The sequence below is a fragment of the Eutrigla gurnardus genome (genome assembly GCF_963514095.1).
Source record: "Eutrigla gurnardus genome assembly, chromosome: 13".
NCBI lineage: Eukaryota > Metazoa > Chordata > Actinopteri > Perciformes > Triglidae > Eutrigla > Eutrigla gurnardus.
The window spans coordinates 25745620-25765198 of NC_139936.1; the positions used below are offsets into that span (position 1 = coordinate 25745620).

General features: G+C 47.8%; 1 protein-coding gene across 10 annotated transcripts in view; it reads right to left on the bottom strand.

Annotated features, from left to right (window-relative positions):
* Positions 1 to 19579, bottom strand: part of fbrsl1 (fibrosin-like 1) — a 320464-nt gene that overhangs the window by 31442 nt on the left and 269443 nt on the right. For all 10 annotated transcript variants that reach the window (XM_084024105.1, XM_084024101.1, XM_084024104.1 and 7 more), the window contains one exon: positions 3422 to 3470. In XM_084024105.1, the coding sequence (XP_083880231.1) occupies positions 3422 to 3470 (49 nt within the window). The remainder of the gene's footprint in view (positions 1 to 3421; positions 3471 to 19579) is intronic.

The following is a 19579-nucleotide window of genomic DNA, read 5'->3' on the forward strand; positions in this document are numbered from 1 at the left end:
GTGCTAGTTGTTTATTACTTTTGTGCTTTTAACAGTAGGAACATGCACTGGAGCTAGAATGCTGCTCAAAAATATAAATACAAGTATTTAAAATATTTATTTAAAAAATAAAAATAACAGACTGTTTCTTTAAAAAATATATTTTCTCCATCTGATGTGCAAAATTGAACAGTTGCAACACTAAACAGTTTCAAGTTGTTGCTCAGATTAAATAACATGAATAAGGCTCAGACTAAAAATAAATAAAAATAACAGACTGTTTCTTTAAAAACAAATATTTTCTCCATCTGATGGTGCAAAATTGAACAGGGCAGGGAGAGGCGGTTTAAACGCGGTGGGGAGCTATGTTTGCACTAACGTTACGCTCGTCTTTCTCCTCGTTGTAGCGATGTTCACGTGGGGGTGGTGCCGTTTCAAATGCGTCAACAGGTTTGACGTGTTGCCAGAAATATACCCGACCTCACATGAACAATGTCGGCAAACCGCTTTGGTTTTATCAACCTCTCTTTGTCCCCGTTTGTATCTCACCGGGAAGCCGAAGTGTTCCCAAACGGGAGACCTTCAAACAACAGATTTTTGCGAGCGTTCGCGAGCGTTCCCGAGGCAGCGAGTCGAGCCCGGTGCCTCTGATTAGCATAAAGTAGCTGCATGTGCGGCTGCAGCATCCTCCACACATGCGGTCCTCTACTTAATATGTCCGTATGGAAACTCGTTCGGTACGCCTCCGTTCCGAACCGAGCACCCCGTACCGAAACGGTTCAATACAAATACATGTACCGTTACACCCCTACTGTACACCACCAGAAAAAGAAGTGGGTATACCCCGTATACCTGCGTATACCCTCCACTACACCATTGCAACATCCATAGAGGAATGCAGTGCGTGCCGTGTTATACTATTAGCTTCCATTATCTGCACTGTTAGCATGCGACGCAGAGATGATAAAAAGTAAATAGCACCAATGTCTGGGTTTTGCCAAAAGCCGTGTTCTGTGTGCATAATTACAGCGCTCTGCCTCCACTGATTACTATGTTGGTTCCCCCCCGTTAACCCTCAACCGTTTCATTAACGTGACAGACTGTGGGCCTGTGTGCAATTTGGACTTAACCTCAACGGTTTGTAGCCGTAACTTCTCACCAAAATAAAGTTCAAAAAGGAGCAGGAGGTTGAAAGGCAAAGGGAGAGTTAAATGGAATAACACTCATTACCTAGAGAAATGTACAAGCCAAACATCATCACAGCATTATATATTTATGTGTGCAATGATGAGTGTGTGTGTGCGCGTGTGTGTGTGTGTGTGTGCATCTGTCGGAGTGTCTCCAAGCCAGCAGCTCGACAGGCCTGGTGATCAGAGGAAAGCAGGCTTTTCATTGGTCCCACAGGACCGTGAGCGAGACCGGTAATGGGACACATACGCTGCATTCTAAACCAGAGGAAAACAGCCTGTGGGCTGCTTTGTATTACACACACACACACACACACACACACACACACACACACACACACACACACACACACACACACACACACACACACACACACACACATCAACCAGTCTAGGCCAAAAACAAACACTGTCCTAGAATCCATTACAGCTCAAAACAACATTGGGATGCAAGAAAAAGAGCCGGCTGGTAGCAGCGCTGCAATCGTGGTGCGATAACATCGTCACCAAATCACTTCATCAAACCACTGATTTCTTCGCTGCCTCACCCTTTCTAACCCCTGATTCTAATCCGGTGCCCTTCTTCCACATTACCCAAACAGGATCTGCTTGATCTGTGTGACAATCAGGAGAGACTCTGATTGGATTGTCTGGATGTAATTCCAGGGTCCTAATCCTTGGCCCCGTGTGCGCATTAGCAAGATCCACAGAGGCTTCCCGTTTGCCAGGCGACATGGAAGGGGTGTCTGAGTGTGTCGATGTGTGGGAAAGACAACCGCCTGCACTAGCTGCTCTGCACAGCGCAGTACGGTTGCTATGCAGCCGTGTTCTGTACGGGCATGTGGGGAAATAAGTCAACACCCTGACAGCTGACAACAGCAGTGGTCCAGCAACCTGGTGGAGAATAGATGGAGTTGGACGCGGTCTAGTTGTTTTCTAAACCATGCGAGTCTGGAAGTCATTGTCAGCGTGAGCGCTGGTTTCACGACGCCGCCGCCGGTCACAGGTCATCTACATCACACAGCCGACAGGCCTGGTTTCCCTCCTCCTCCCCGTCAGCCATGCTTTTCCACTTAACAGCCAACGCTACTGTGCTGAACCCAGCCGTCGCATGTTGCTGGGAGGGAATATAGCTTTCAGCGCATGTTCTGAATAAAAGGCAAATACCTCTAATTTGTTGTTACCAAAATGTATGAATGTCCCAAAATGAAAACTAAGATGAAAAACAAAATAAGATTGCTTACAATGACTGTTATCCCCATCATACTAATATATAATCTAAGGATAGTTAGTTTGGCCATCAGGGCTACATTTTTCAACAAAAATTGGGCAAATGCAGTAAAAAGGTAAGCAGGAGTAAAATATATCTGTGTGATGTCAAAGACCCAACTGTGTGTCTATTATGATTTTCAACAGTCCAGCTGAGGCAAGCTGATCTGATTGTCCAGTCTGTCTGCAGACAACCCCCCCCCCCCCCCCCCCAACCCTCCTTACTTTACGCTGTTCTGCACTTCCACCTCCACCACCCTCTGCTTGTGTTAATGGCCCTGCTTCCTGGTTCCTGCCCTGGGGGGACGTGGTCTGCATGCTGCTATCTGTCACTAGTAGGCCGATCGTGCCTCTCCTCCGCCCCCCCCGCCCCCCTACGTTCACAACTTGACATCTCCCTCCCTGCTCTGACCCAGCAGGCATCCTTGCTTTTAGTGAATGTAGAGGTGCCGACGTTTTACGGCCACACCGATGCATGCAAGTGGTTGGATGCACGGGGCCACGCAACATCATGTGAGATTATGCACCAGCATAGAAAAGCAAAAGCGTTGTAATCCACATATGTGCATATGTTAACGCACGCACATAGTTTGTGTTGTCTGGGGGGCTGACAAAGCTCTTTCTCTCTATTTCCTTTGGCATCTATTATGGTCCAGGCCTGCTGTCAGAGATCTCGTATTGCCTGAGGGAAGTTCCCATTTGTGGGAGCATGTGGCAGGGAGGCTCTAAATCCCCTCTAATGAACCAATATGTAGAAGGGCTAAGCCTTTGGCGGGGTCGTCCAACAAACGCCACTCTGCACTCAGGCAAAAAAAAAATGTATGCATATGTAGCCACCAGACCTTGTTTATGTCTGCTGACATTTAAATCTGAATGGGCGCTGCAGGATTAGAGCGGAGGAAATTGGGAATCATTTGCAAAAACCTCAGTTGTTGAGGCAGAGGAGGAAAAATGAAATGAATGGAGAAAGCAGAGCGGATGCTTACCTTTGGGTGTGGTGGGGGAGAAGAGCTTCTCTGATCCTACATTAGACACCTGGAGAAACAAGAATGCAGACCTTTAGTGGATTTGTCTAATGAGCTGAATCCAACCTGACTTATATATTTATTATTATTATTATAATCCATCAAAAGTAATGTAGCCACTAGTGCCTGCAGGAAAAGTCCAGCATTTTAGAGTCAATGAAAGTACAACAATCAGCGAGACAAGAAGAGCTCCCCTCTCTGTCTGATGGCCCCGCTTTGGCTTTTTCCCGTGGAGGCAACATTAGGTGGCAGTGTTGTGCCACCTGAAAATCCTCAAAAGAAATGCTGTCAGAGATGAGGAAGTGGCTGTGCAGCGTTCGAGCACAAAGGCTCCTGCATACGCGCTGCTGCTCAGAAATCACATTTTGCCCTGCAATATCTTTGAATGGAATAACACATCTCATGAGTAGAATGTGGTTCTACTCTAAAAGCAATATCCTTATTTCACAAACGTAATATTAAAGACAATATCAGACCACACTGGGAGTAAACAGATGATCTGTCAAGAACGAGAGAATTTATTGGATCGAAACCAGTCGTTGCTGATTTGGCTGATGTGACTGACAGGGAACACTGGAAACCTGCTTGTATGGGAGGTTGAGACTTCTAGACTAAACACTGCAAGGTATTTTCCTCCTGCTTTAGATGGACATGTAGAAATTTGGCAAGCACCACCCAAATCAAAACACACCATACATTTTTACACATGTTCCCGGGCGGGACATGTTGAAACACTACCACCAGAAAGCTGTAAATCCATACAAAACCTGGTGTTGTGCAAAGAAATCAGTGTGCTTGGAAGATAATATTAACAATGAAACATCCTCCCCGGCCTGGAATATGAGCCCATATAGGGTTTTTTGTTTAAAACCCAGATTTCCCTTTGCTTTGCCTGCCTCTCATCTGGGTTCTGCACACTTGGAAAAAGCTGCCAGAGCTGAACATATGTTCCGCCCAAAGGGCCCGGGTGTCCTTAACTGCCATGCTTGTATTTTATGCGGCACAAAGGGAGCATATGTAAAGAATGAACAGTGAATCAGAGTGAGTGCAAGAGCGACAGAGACAAAAAGAGAAAGCAAATCATTTGGTAAACACAGATGGCTGTCCTTGGCATCCGTGTTAGTTCTTCACAAGTGTTTTGAGGACGTCCTCTTCTTTCCAAGACCTCCCGATTTCTCCTTCAGTGCCACTGTGTTACTGTTCTGCACGGTGTTTATCCCTTTCATTCTCTCAACAATTTGCTCTCCTCACACAGCAGCCGTATAGAAAAACAGATCACCGCCATAACAGCAGACATGAAGAAGATAAACACCCCGAATTATCTCTCGATAATGATGGAAATATTGGCCCACAAGTCAAATTCTACAGCAACGAACCAAACATGATGCTCGATATCATTAGGGTCCATTTTAAACGACAGCAATAGCATAGTTAGTTATGAGATTAATAAACTACAGTATTTATTGAAAGAGGTGTGTTTAAGGTATTTCAATAGCCTGATGCAAATGTCAAAGGAGGTCAAAGAGGTCACGCCTCTTTGCTTTGTCTTCATAAGCGCAACACTTAATGGAGGGCGACCACTCAGCTGAATGGAGATGTTTCCTGTTTCCTCTTACAGTCGACTACAGAGCAGAGGGATGTGCATCGCCTTCTCTCAGTCTCCCAGAACCGGGACGGCAGGCTACAACACAGGCTCTTTGTTAGCTTTGGACGACATTAAACGCTCCAGTACCAAGCCTCGGCAGCGCAGCGGCACAACCTCAGCCTTGAATCATGGCCCCGAAGGCCCTGGAAGAAAAATATGGGCTCAGAATGAAATGAAGCTTGTCAAATGGACACGGGAGCTGGCTTGGGGCCTTGCTTAGTGTGGCACGGGTCACAAAAGCAAAAAAAAAAAAAAAAGACAAGGTAGGTCACGCCATAAGTCAGTATAACAGTTAAAACAACTGTTATGACCAGGGTGGTTATCGGGAGAGCAAGGCAGACACAATGTTCTCCAGAAAGAAAAGAGAAAACGCCAAGACGACCTAGTTCTCCTCATTCCTATTCTGGCTATTTTGAGTGTGCAGTGAGGCGTTTTATGTTCCAAACATATTCCAAGTCACATCAACAACCAATATTTAGCCTTTAATGCTGTGTTATGCACCTGCCAAGTCTGTGCGAGTCAGTCGTATAATCCACAATTACAAGGCCGGCTTACAAAAGCACTTCTTAAAAAGGCATGTCAAAGCAGAGCCCTGATTTGGCTCGCTGTTGTTTTTGTAGAACTTTCTGGGTTTCGCTGGTCAAGTTGACATTTTTTCACGGGGCTGTGCTGCTGGCAGTCGGAGCTGCCTGCGGTTGTGGTGTGCAGAGGTCATGTATAACAAATTCTTCACACTCTCTTTGTTGAGGCAACCCTGGCCGCCATAAAAAACAGAGAGGGGAAAGACGAGACTGAGGAAAAATATATATATAGAAAAGGAGAGAGACAAAGACAAAAAAAAGAGGAGCAAAGGCCAGCTTTTCCAAAGGAATCAGGCAAATTTAACCATTTCAAAAAAGTAATGGGGGAAATTCAAGCCACATTGCCTGGGAGCCAAAAGCCCTTGGAGCGGGCCGCAGGAAGCCTGACCTTTGAGGGGGCCGTCTGCTATCTGAGCCTGGGGCTTCAGGGGTCTGGCCTCCTCTCTGGAGGGCCGTCAGCAGGCCTCAGCTTTCCTTCCCTATTCTATTCATTAGCCATGCTTTATGATTCAGCTTCCTCTGAGCCACACAAGAGCTCCCTGAGGAAAGAGACTGCTGGAGAGAGGGAGAAAAAAGGGAGTGAGACTGAGGGAGGGGGGGGAACGCAAGAAGGAGGTCATAGGGCCCAGCCGGGGCCCAGCTCTCAGCAGCTGTGAAATCCTTCCGTTTCCTCGGCAGGCGTAAAAGGAATGAGGGGAGAAAGAAAAAGAAGGAGGCCAGGGAGGGAGCCGGGCCAGTAAACCCACCATCAGAGTGCTAACTCCCTAAGGAGCCATATGCAGAACCATAATTCCCAGATTTAGGGAATGCCAAATTACAAATTACACTGCTGTTTGTTTTAAAAAGTCCCCAACTTCCCTGAACACCAATGACTTATTGGCTGCATAAATCTCCAGATAATAGCAGAGCCGCAGAGGGAGAGCAGAGAGGCAGAAACCCTCGCTAGCAATAAGTGAGACATTTACTGCGAGGCGAAATGCATTTGCAGTCGCAGCATAGAAGCGGGGGAGGGGAGGGGGCTTTGAACATTTTCCATGTCCACATCGCTTTTACTTAACAACACAGCAAGCTAATTAATTTAGAAAATCTGAGACAAGCTTAATTGCACTTTTGTGTGTGTGTGAATGTGTCTGTGTTAAATGCTTCCGTGCTTAATTTCAGCACAATGGGGGGAGAGAGGGGCGACGCATGCAGCCGTGGAGGCGGTGCCATCAAATGAATGACCTTCAGGCATACATTTATGAAAGACATTGATCAGTTAAGGCTGTGATTTCACCAAGACAGGAAGGTCAGCAATTACCAAGATTCAATTAACCCCATTTAGTAAAGACTGCTGAGAGACCAATTCCCCCCCCCCCCCCCCCCCCACACACACACAGCGAAGACCCTGTTTCATATCAAACGATCCCCAGGCCGTCCGTCTACCTTTGATCTGAGAGCTCGCGCCGCATGTCCTGCATTCCTTGGAGCTGAGCAAATGATTTCCAAACAGGAAGAAATCTTGCAGCCAGAGGTTAGGTAAAGCCAAAAGCCAAAGCCAAAACTCCTAATACAGCCCCCCATCCCGTCCCAGCAAAGCAGGTAAGCCCTCCCCTCCACGGCAGAGATAGAATTTTAACACAAGCTGGCAGTGCTAACACAACAGCTGTAGCGTGAAAACAAAGAGACCTGTAAGTAGGCTTTGTTGTGGGCTCATGCCTGCGAGGACTATAATTACAATTTAGTTCTGAGTCATTTGGTGCATGCTATGTTCTTGACAGACTGATGTTAACACTCTTATTCCACAAACCAAATACCAGCAGACACCTTTCAATGTCACATTTCTCTCACTGCAAAAGGAAAGTCTTTAAAAAAATGTAAAAAGATTTGCAGCTCAATTTCAAAACTAATTGAACAAAGATGATCAATTGTACAAAATGATTCGTGCACCCGGATGAGAACGGATCCGCGTAACCCTTATAAGTGCCGCTAATAGCTAGAAGCATGTTGTCCAAGGGTGTAATCACGGGTAATAGAAATACACACAACACTTTGCTGTGCTGCTGAATAAGTGGGTCAAACGTCCCGGTGTAGGAAGACCCTGCATGGTCCTGTAGAAGAGGACACGACACTTAAAGGTGGCGTGAAAGGAAAGTATCTTCAAATACTGAAGAGAAGATGGGAAGCGGGCAAGAGGGCACATTCTCAGGCATGGACGATCAGGCTGTCAATTACTCCAGAACCTGTCCATGGACCCACACACACACTCATACTCACACACACACACACACACACACACTGTTAATTTGCTTCCCTGCTTGGTGTTTCATCACTGTCAACTTCCTCCTTCACTGCCCTCTCTTCCAATTTTCTATTCGCTGTCACCTCCAGTCCTTAGAGTCCTCTTTTTTAGGATTACACATCAACCTGAATGTGATTGTATTATTGAGCATGCGTGTTTCCTATGTAGAACAGTGTTCCACAGTGATCTTCAACACTGACATGAAGAAGCTTATCAGTAAAACCACCCATCAGACGCGAGCGGGGCTGGTTTTCTCTCCGTGTGGGAGTAGCTCGCTGCTTTGATAAACATTCCTATCAGCACCCACTCAGGCCCCTCAAATACCCTCGCCCTTTCACCCTGCACGTCCACTTAATGCTCTGTTTGACAACAGATGTAGAATTAGACGTCGCACAGTAGGCCTACAGCTCCCAGGATGCAACGGGAGACACCAAATTAATTATCTCCCCCCAGCATTTGTCCTCGCGCCGTTCCGGAAAGTTAATGACCTCCCGAGCGGTCGTTTATTATAAGCCGCAGCAGCGCTACGCATTCCCATGGCAGGGGGAACAGGCACCGTCTACCTTGCCTCCAATTCCCACCCACCATTACCACCGCCGCCGCCACCGCCTGCTCGTCAGCACAGGTGTGGGCCGGCAAGACAGCAAACCCCCAGCGAGTGCGGTGAGATATGCGGCATGGAACGGTAAAAGAGAGAAGAAACCTCCCACGCAACTGTCAACCAACAGACACTCGCCTCCACTGGAGCATCATTAAGATGATAATGAATTCCATAGTGGCCGTGTAGAATGGAGTGGTCTTCCCTCGCACGCACACAACGAGACACACACAATCCTCTTTATACTTGAGCCCGAATGCCATTTTCATAGGCATGTAGAACGCATGTGTGTGTGCTTGACAGAGGGCCAGGCCTGACGACTCCTGCTCCCTCTCCCCCTAGCAACAGACGCAGGGAAATGAATGCCGAGAGAGGAGCGGGGGGGGGGGGGGGGGGCTTGAGCTTTGTGTAAAATATTACCCTTCGTCTCGCTTACCGCGCCCCACGCCGCCGCTCACTCCTCCCGTCCCTCCCCTGGCTGTGCAGTTGCTAGCCCTTATCACGGCTGCCTGTCAGTTTAGTATACAAATTAGCAGTCTATCAGGGGAATGCAGGGTCCTGTTTCATCAGTAGGGAGAAGGGCAGAGGCATGCACTGCATTAAAGCCTCTCGCTGGTGCAGACAGAGAGGGTCACAAATCAACGCCTCAGCAGGCCCACAGCCAGCACTAACCAGATAAGGAGAAATGAAGGAAAAAGGACAAGGCATATTTCACCGGAGAGAATCCAGAGCTGCTCAAACTCCCCGCAAAAGGCCCTGGGATGAAGGATGGAGGCGGGCTGGTGGTGGGGGGAGAAGGATGGCGGAGGTCACAAATCACAATTCCAACCCCACAGATTACACACTAAAAAAAAGGATGCGTGAAACAGGTAGGGAATTATAAAATGGCAGTGACAGAGTCAGGGGGAAGTGCTTTCAGTTGATTATCGACTAGGATTTGCAGGAAATTAGGGCTGGCTCGCGCCCACTTTCTCCTGTGAAGTGAACCTGTGCATGTTAATACCAGCAGAGACAAAACGCCTGCGAAGGGCTCTCATTAAGTGGCATAATGCAATGAGGCACAGTCTAAATTGCGGCAATAAAAGCCGACAGACAAATCATCTCAACCATCGCAATCCATTTAACTCAATTAATTCAACAGCAGATCCAAGCTCAGTGGTTTAAAAGCATGCGTGGCTCACTTGCCTTGTCAGGCATAGGGGAATAAGGAGGGGGGGGGTCTACCAATACCAGGAGAGGGAGTTAGTAGTGTCTCTTTTAGGGCGAGATAAGGGTCAGTGTGACACAGCCATTGAACTATGATCAAGTCCGGCTTGAGACCATGGAAATGGGCAAAGAGAGAGAAAGACAGAGACAAAAAAAGGCAAACAAAAGCAGCAGCTCGGTTCAGCACAGCACAGCTGACGAGGGAAAGGGCGTGGCCCCTTTCCTTTTTAATGTCAAAATGTGTGCCAGCAGCGATAAGAACCACAGGTAATCTCCCGGTGGAATCAGGGCCTGTTCGTCATTTCTCTGTGGCCCTGATATGGATCAGGCCCCGGTGGTTTCTCCTGGCTCTCCAGGCTTCTCGGCAGCCGAGATGGCAGATAGCCCTTTAACACACGGCTCACCGCTCCCTGATTGGCTGGTCAACAGCCACAACCAAATCCCGGCTCCCTCGGGGGACTGCTGCAAGGAGGTGTGATAGGACAGGGTCACGGAAAAACTCACTGTCCCCATATCCACATCATCCTTTTGTCGTAAAGCCTTTACCCCATTGTCAGTGTGGGTGGTGGAAAGTAAATAAAAAAAGAAAAAAAAAGAAGCCTTTCTGGATGTTATTGTCTGAGAGGCAGGATAACAGGCAGGCGGATTATTTCAAAAACAGCTTTCTCCAGAGCTCTCACAATGCGGCACCATTGTTGCTGTGGAGAGGATCCTGGAGATAATAATAATATTCCTAGTCAGAGCCTTTTGCTGCAGCAGAGCTGCCTTCTAACAGAGAGATACACATCATTCTGACTGGCCCGTCGTGACATAATTGCCCTGCGGAGAGCTGCAGGCAAGCTTGGTAGGCAAAACACCTCTCACTGCAGCTTGTTAAGAGAAAGGTGGCTTTAAGCACAGCTCAATGGAAACTGCTATTGAACTTGTTGTTTTTTTCTTTCACTCCCTCTGAACAATGTCTAGGTGAGTCATAGCCCACCTCAGGCTCCACAAGTTACATTCTCCCTTTCTTCCCCTCTCTTAAGATTGTATTTGCGCTTTTGACTTGGATGAATTTGCTAAGATTGAAAAAAAAAAAGAAAAAACTCGGCAGGATCTTAAATAATGCAGCGATAAAAAAAGCTGTGACCCTTTCCCTCACCTCAACCCACACACAGTGAATTTCTTCTGCGAGGAGAGACAGCACACAAAGAGAAGAAAAGGCAGTGCTGGCACTACATGGAAATGTATTGTAGGCACTGGTTTGCTCCTCTGGGCACGGACACCTTTAATGAGAAGAAAAAATGCGCAGCGAGAGGCCGATCTCACCCGTACTATGCCAGTGATTTTGAGTAATATGAATCATCTCCCCTCTAACACAAATACATATTATTCTAATACCAGTGGGAGTGGGAAGAAAACTATGGGGGATCCACACACCACTCATTCTGCATCCCACTGCCTCCTAAACCCTACACCGTCCACACACTTGATGCCCGTGACCCCCGACCTTTGAGCGCCGCTCTCTGCTGAGCTCAGTTTATCCGTGCGACGGGGGAGGGGAGGGGTGGGGGGTTATAATAATGGTTTAGTAACATTATCTCTCCTAAACTACGACGGCAGCTGAAATGAGGCAGAGGGAATTTAGGAATTCACCTCAGCAATCTCGCTCACATGTCTCCTGCAACCGTGAATGTCGGGCCAGGCTCTCGGGATCAATACAGCCAATTGTCCTGCAAAGGAATGAAGGGGGGAGTCAGGGAGGTGTCAAGTGTGGGAGGGGGGGAGTGGAAAACAGGGAAGACGGGGTACTCGTTGCCAAACGTCCGATCGGTCTCACACCGCCATTGCCATGCCACTTTTAGCCACACTCCCCCCCCCCCCCCCCCCCCCGGCTAGCACAAACAAACATGGTATGCACTATATAAAGGAGTCTCAGACCTCCGAAGCCCCCAGGTCATGTTGGAAAGGGATGTGGCACGTTAAGTGGAATTCACTTTTGATGCAGACATCAGGCCTCAGGTTTCTGGCAGTCGTAACCCAAGCCTCTCCCTGAGGGACAGGACACCCAACGCCCCGGCACCCACCTTTATAAATACCTTCACCGGGCAGCTGCCTTATAACAGAGGGAGACCGATGGGTCACCGTTTCCAGTGTACGCCGACTTTCATTTCATTACCAAACACACAGAGGTGAGATTGCTACTGGAAGAAACATGTTTTTCTAGTTTTTCGCCACTTGCTATATATATATAAGCTGCTGCTGAGGTCTGGTGTTCTGAGGTTACAGAAGGAATTTAATATAGAACGTGGACCATGGCAGTACGCCCACTTCTTCGTCACAGCGATGCACCCTTTAGACTTTGATGGCGTTTTTTTCCACATCTTAATTTATCAACGTGACAAGATTACAGAAGGCACATTTCTTTCTGGACGCAGAAGAGCGTTTGGAGCTCCTCTGTCATCTGTCACCGACGGTCCAGATGTGTGACTCGACGTGGGGGAGGTGGGGGAGTATAAATAACCATGATGACATATCAGTGGGACATGCCGGGGAGCTTTGCTCTGTAAGGGAGAAGGTGATGGAGGAGAGCTGAGCTAACTGCGTACCTCTAGGGAGCCCAGCACAAGCTAGTTTAACGCCAACGCGACAACTGCAGAGACCTTGTGAGAGAGCTTATGGCTTTAGACTTCACACTTACTGTGTAACATCATTCTGGCACACCATGCTGTGACCTGACCTTGACAACGGCCGTGTTAGCGGCGGTTTTCAATTACAATGATCAGTCACTGCTGCCACTGTATAGGGAGCAGTTCTGAATTGCGTGGACTTATGAAAGCCGTGGCTGTGCAGAGTGACGACGGCCTGTCAATACCCGACCGGAGGTCACTTTTTTTATTAACCTTAAGGGGAGTTCAGTTCATTATTTGAGCCCTTGCAGCACACGGCATTTCCAGTAATAATAGCACAATAATAACACATAACATAATGTGTAATTGTCTATTCTTTTCTTCTTTTATGAGTCCCGGTGAACTCTGGGTAAACCCCACCGGCTGTTATCTCCGTAATAACGCAACACCTGCGGAGGAATTTGATCTGGCATCCGTCCGAACACAAATCCCCGGACAGAAGAGAAGGGCAGGGTGAGAAGGATATATTTAATGTGTTTGCATTGCTGGAGCAGATTTATGAGCAATCACTGCAGAAAGGGCTGTTAAACGTTGCTGCAGAGCATGATTTGCTCTGTATTAAAATATAATGAAGCAAGTGAATGCAACTTTGTCTTACATGCAACTGCGTAAATTATTTAAGCGCAAAGAAAAAAAAAAAACAACAGGCAAAGAATTTCCCCCGGAGCACTAATACCTTTTTTTCTGGGCTTGTTCACGATGGCAACGATGAATATCTTAGCGCTTGTTAAAAGCTTTGTATTCCTGGGAGTCTCGGTGTACGAGCGGACTAAATGAGCAAAGAAGGACGCAAGTCACAAACGGAGGGCATTCATCTCCGCTTCCAGTATGTCGGCTATTGTGATGTTATTGGAGTTTGTGTACATAATGCACTGGATTGTTTTTTCTTCTTCTGTGTAGCAAGGTTAAACTGCTCATTACAGCTTCGCCTCAACAAAGCGGCTTCTGTCCATAAAACTAACCTGAACATTACTACCTCTTTAATGCAGTTGTCGGCATTTTCAAAAGGAGGCCGCTCTAGTCATGGATTGTCTTGGCCATGCTGATAAGTGGTTTAATTATCCATCCTTTGATGATGATACTAATAATAATGTTCCTATGATAAGACGTAGCTCAAAGTGATTCAAAAATAACAATACAATATATTTTACATGTAATTAGACAATATAAAGAAAGTAATAGGTAAAATATGAGTGAAACAAAAAAGCATTAAGAATTTAAAAAAAATGAGAATTAGTATGAAAAATAAAATTAAAATAAACATCAATTATAAGCCAAATTAAAAAAGCTGTCAAAATGTTTAAAAGGAGTGCTTGTTTTTCTGCGGTAAAACCTCTCTTTCCTTTAAAGGCATTTCAACATCTGCACGTCCAGAAACACTCAGCCCGGCTCAGGTGGCTCCTGTCTGTATTTGAATAAGAGATATGCAAACAGATGAAGTCAAGGCAGCAGCCTGTGTGCTCAAGGAGCCTTTTCTCACATTTGAGAGAATCCTTGGATTAGATGGTCCAGGGCTCCAGGGCCTTTATACTGCTTGCTATTCATCCAGAGGAGAAAGGGGAGGGGGGGGGGGGGGGGGGTGTTTGCATTTCATGTCTGTCAGTGGTAAAGATGTGTGGTTGGAGAGTAGAGGCCAATATAAACAGTCCCAAGTGAAAAAGGTGAACATTATGGCGAACAGAACCCAGGTGACCCATCATGCACAGTTTACAGGCGAAACTCTCAAAGCATCTTTCTTCTTTTTTCAGTATAACCAAGGATTTAGTTGAGAGACGCGGATTTCATCAGACATAAGACATGGCGGTAGAATGATCAAGGGTTTGAGGTGTTGACTATAATGATGCCATATTCTATAACACACTGGTTGGAGAACAGTTGGTGAACGATACACAGCCAGTATATTTCACAGCCCTGTTTACTGTTTCTGCTGTTGATGCGTTTGAAACATACTGAGGTTTGTTGCAGCAGGGGGCTACCCAGCCGGCCTTATGAACCTGCGTGGCGTCCCACCTCATGCCACCCACCAACATGCAATTGGAGACCTAACACGCTTTGCTGCACCCCAGTAAGGCAGGCCCTCTGAATTCTCCCAGGCCGTCACCCACATCCAACATTGACAGGACCCTTGGCGGGCTGCCACTGTGGGGAGGCGAGAACGTCTGCGCCCACCACAGATCAATACTTCCATACAGAGGTGGAGCGGCTGAAACAGATGCGCTCACAGGCTCCGGCACTCTACCTACACTAACCGAGCACCGTGACACCCCCAGCTTCCCACTGCAGAAAAACATGCATGCATGCTCGCACACTCAAATCCTCCCTTCCAACCTTTTTTACGAGCATAACAATGCTACTGCAATAGTGGATCACAGTGGCAGAATGCATGGAAGCATGTGTGGGCCAACCACCCCCCCGTCTCCCTTCAACCTGCCTCTCTGACAGTGACACCCGCTCCGTCAGCTCAGCACCCACCCTGTCACTAACAGGTGGCCTGTCCCTCACAGCAAAGTCATTTGCCTTGCACAGCAGTAGTCACGGGCAGCTCCGGCCAAGCTTGTATTCAGGATTCCAAGCATTACAGCTCAGGCCAAAGAGAGAAGCGGTGAGCGGAATGCAGAGGGAAGAGCTGGAGGAGGGAAGGAAGGAAGAAAAACCTCCCCCGATCAAATAAATGCCACTGTAAGCACAAGTGACAAGTCTTGTTTGGGGTCATCCCTGCTCAGGGCCCTGAAAGGCCAGCACTGCCTCATCGCCTCAGCTATGTCTGCAAGCAACGTGGGTTGGGTGAGGGGGGGGAGGGGGAGCTGTTTGATTGGTGCCATAGCCTAGAGTGAGAGCAGCCCAATTATATTTCCTATCCCTCAAGAAGCGGCCAGCCCCCTCTGGTAGAGTGAAGCCTCTGCCATCTCCCCTCTCCTCACCTCTCAAGACACAGCAGATAGATAAATAAATGACAGCCCCACTGGGGCTCGGCCCGGCCCTCCCAGAACACATCGCAAAGACTGGCTTCCCCCGCCTGTCCGTTTACCTTCACCTGGCATTACTGCGGATAGACATTTTTCACATTATTATCGTGGCATCGACTCCGTTGGCCTGCTCACTCGCCGAGTTGCGGTTGATGATGGCGACAGAGGACCGGAGGAGATTGGAAGGAAATGTCTCTTGTCAAACTCAGCAAAGCCTAGCTTAGCAGAAATTTAACAAGTTCCCTAGGCTCTCTCCATTCCCTCTCTGACGGAGCACGGAGCCAGGACATGGCCTGCTGACAGCCCTGGGCATGTCACTGCCACTGACACTTGATATGCCAGCGGAGGAGAGGCAACAGGACTCAAGCCTACAAGACGCACACACCAGACTCCACGCAGCTGCTTCGCTCTCCCCATGAAACTACTGCAGATTTTGGAAATAAACTATAATGTAACACAAATGTAAACTGGCCTTAATTGCCCATGGGCAAGTTGAATTCATTACTCAGCAAATGACTATATTGGGCTGTCCCTGTAAAATGCTTTCAATTTAACAGGAATCCAAGTATCCCAGGATGTTTTTGTTGTTTTTGTAGTAACGATCAGGTGGACGCCAACAGAGGAATACTCCAGCTTAAACTGCATGTGTACCAGCATTTTTTCCCCGCACTCTCACCACTCCCCGACGGTTAAACCCAAAACCAGATGTTGCGGATCAGTGTGGATAAAAAAACAAGGCAAATAAAAGTGCAGGACGGGAATGGTATGCATTAACTATAATCAAAAAGAAACAAAAAGGGAGACCAGGATGCTTTAATTACTTCTCACATATAATTTGGTTTTGTGGGGGCAAGTCAGGCACTGCCAAGAAAAGAAAGATGAAACGCGACTTAAATTACATGGAGAGAAAGAACGGAGGCTTTTTTCCCCCCACATGGTCCATCTATTCTCCACAACTGTAGACAAGGCTGATGACTAGCCCCAAAACCCTCGCTGTAAATTGCCCGTGGACTTGGATGCAGCCATGCAAGATCTAAGTTGTTCCGCATGGCCGTGACTTTAGGGAAGGTGTTGAAATGTACTGACTGCAGATTGACCAACAAAAACGCCGGAACTCTTTTAAAAAACTCAACACACAGTCCGTACGCATTCCAAAACGTAATCATAGCTTTCCGTTGTTTTGCCATCATCAGCATCCATCATCTAAAATTCCCTTAAATAATATGATTTCAATAATTTGTCATGCCTTTCTGCCAAGTGGCTGAGGACGTGCGTTATGTTTGGCCACCGGAGAGAGCTTGGATGAGGCCTGTGTGAGGTGCTCTATGAATCTACTTCATAGCCATCCTCTGTTTGCAGAGTCTCTCTTGACTCGCTGGTGTTGCCACAGTGCTAAATTGCACAGCTGTTCCACAATCTGTGGCGGTGTTAATTACCCAAATGTGAGCGGCAGCTCGTCAGTTCCTCGCTAACGAAGGGGCCTGCTTTCCAGCGAGGGTACCGTATGTTTGGCATGTAGGCCCATTTCCACCCAACGCTCCCCAGGCTGTGCATGGACCACCCGACACATCCACTTCCTGGAGAAGATGCATCTAATTATAGCTCCCTGACTCAAATCTGCTTACTAAGGGGGAAAATACGGCAGGCAGGATTAAAAGACGGGGGGTGGCGTAGGATAGTATAGGGGCTTTAATACACTGCGAGTGAAAGGGCTTAGGAGGAAATATGAGAACTCTCAATAGTAAGATCCCAGGCAAGGCTGGAAGGAAACGCTGTGTGAATGTGAGCCGATCAGTCAGCGTTTGTCAGTCTGATCCCTTCGCACTTCCAAAGCCCCCAGGCAGAGACAGACAAGTAGGTGGTTTTCTACAAAAGTGGCTTCTTAACTCTCCCGGTCCGCCCTTCTTCCAAAGACATGCACATCCATTTTCAACTATTCAAGAGAACATAGAGTGACAGAAGTCAACAGCCTCATCCGGATGCAGAAAACACTTAAAAAAGCACGCAAATCATGATGCACGACTTTGGCCAAAGTTCAACAGCTGACGGATGTAAAAATGTGCCCTTCCTCCCTCCCGCAGTCTCACACGGTGACAGAACACGACCATGAAATGCTCTCCACTGCACACTGTTAATACTGCATTACACAGCACATCGCCCCACTTCTAGCGTGCGATTGCTCAAAACAAAAGGTGTCAAGAACTCCCCTCGTGAATCATACTCGCTGGCTAAAAGCCTAGCTGCAGCGCACCACCCACCTCCGGTTCGACATGAACAGCACAGCCTCAAGTAGCACTGGGAGACTACATAATGAATGCATGAAGCTGGGTGTCATGGGGGCCTCGTACGGTGCACAAAACGATGGGGCAATTAGGCCCACACGACACCTCGGGATGGCGTGATGAAGGACTCCTGGGCTTGTCTCCTCCGCCTCTGTTCCTCTATCATTAAGGATTGAGCAGCCACATCTGGCTAATGGCACGCCTGGGGTTCCTGCTCAAACACTGTGCCACGCCGTGCACATTTAATTACGCCTCATAAAGGTAACAAAAGACACGACCTGCTCTCAGGGAAGCACTGTTTGGAAAACGTGAGGGGAGACGAAGAAGCGAGAGAGAGAGAGAGAGAGAGAGAGGAGATGGGGGAAGGCGAGGAACTGGCCACCTGCCAGAATTACAGGTTGACCCAAGTCGGCAGCTTCAAAAGAAGGGGGAATTCACTCGAGTGTCTCCACCTCTCCTTGAGATGACTCCCAATGAGCAGGCCGAGAGCAGGAGATGCTCTGAGAATCAAAGGACCTCTAGCTGCTCTCCCCTTCTTCTATTAGATCGTGGGCTGCACATAGGCACCGCCGTCAATGGCTAATTGCAGAAGGACTGTGGGGATTAAAGGGAGAGGGCTTTTGAAATATGTATGGTATTTAGCAGCTGTTTGAAGTGAAGAGGGACTGCTTTGTCAGCGGTGGACGGGGGAAACAACAATAACAACATCATAGGAGAACGGCTGGAACGCCGGCGTGACGTAGTGCTGTGACCTGCTTCCCCCCTTCCACGCCGCCTCCGGGGCACCGTGTTGCTCAGCAGCTCATGCAAAGGACTCACCACATTCAGCCGAGAGCATGAAACACACATTACCCACTGACTGAGCGACTGGCTGACCTATGACTTCACTAGTACCTGGAGGTATTCAAAAGACCTTGGATGGCTGCTTTGTGCAGCACACAGTTGACATTTAGAGCTGAGAGGGGAGGAAAAAAAAGAGAAAAAAAAACAGGAGACAGCAGAGACACAAACCCCACGGTCTCCCAGTGAGCACATGCCCAGATTTAGGAAATAACATCACATAGGAAGAGATGTGGGACAAAAGAGCCGCGGCTCATTGTTGAAGCAGTCCATTGTCTGGCAGTTTGAGAGCTGGCTAACGCCACAAGAAAGGTCACTGGTCACTTCCATTTGGACCTGCACATAAATCCCCCGCTGTCTGGCGCAGTTAATAACACAGCCAGCTCTGGAGGAACTGCCATGCAATAAAAAAAAAGGGCAGAAAATGTATTTTGTTTTGACAACACCGCCCTGTCCCTTTACGGCCACTGGCCTTGTGCGGCGCTTTTTGCGTTATTTATAACTTAAATGTTAAAAACAGAGACATGTCTGCGGTGTGCATTAAAGAACAAGCCTGCCAAGCGCCTCGCTCCACAGCCGCTTCCTCGGCCGCTAAGTCTCCCTCCACTCTCGTGTGGAGAGTGTTTTACGGCGAGTCCCCTGTCAGGATTAAGATGTAGATCCAAGTGCCACAGGGACGAGCATAAATTCTGCATCTCCCAGCGTGGACCCACAAGTGGCGGCGCTCGGGGAGTGTCCTTGAAGTATGAATAACATCACATGCTGTACGTGTCATCTGTTATACAGTAATGACATGTCCTCGGAACAATCCACATCTCCTGTGGCCCATAAGTCTGTGAATGAGAGGACTACTCGCTCTCTGACGCTGACTTTTTGCAAAAGGCCATATACATTATAACAAGTTCACATACCCTTGTAGTGTTAACATGACCACCGTATTCTCACCCACAAACGAATGGCTGTAACATGCAGTGATGGAAATCAGATTCAGCACCAGGGAGACATTCATCGCTTTCAATGCCACGGAGCGTCTATAGTCAAGGACGAGGAT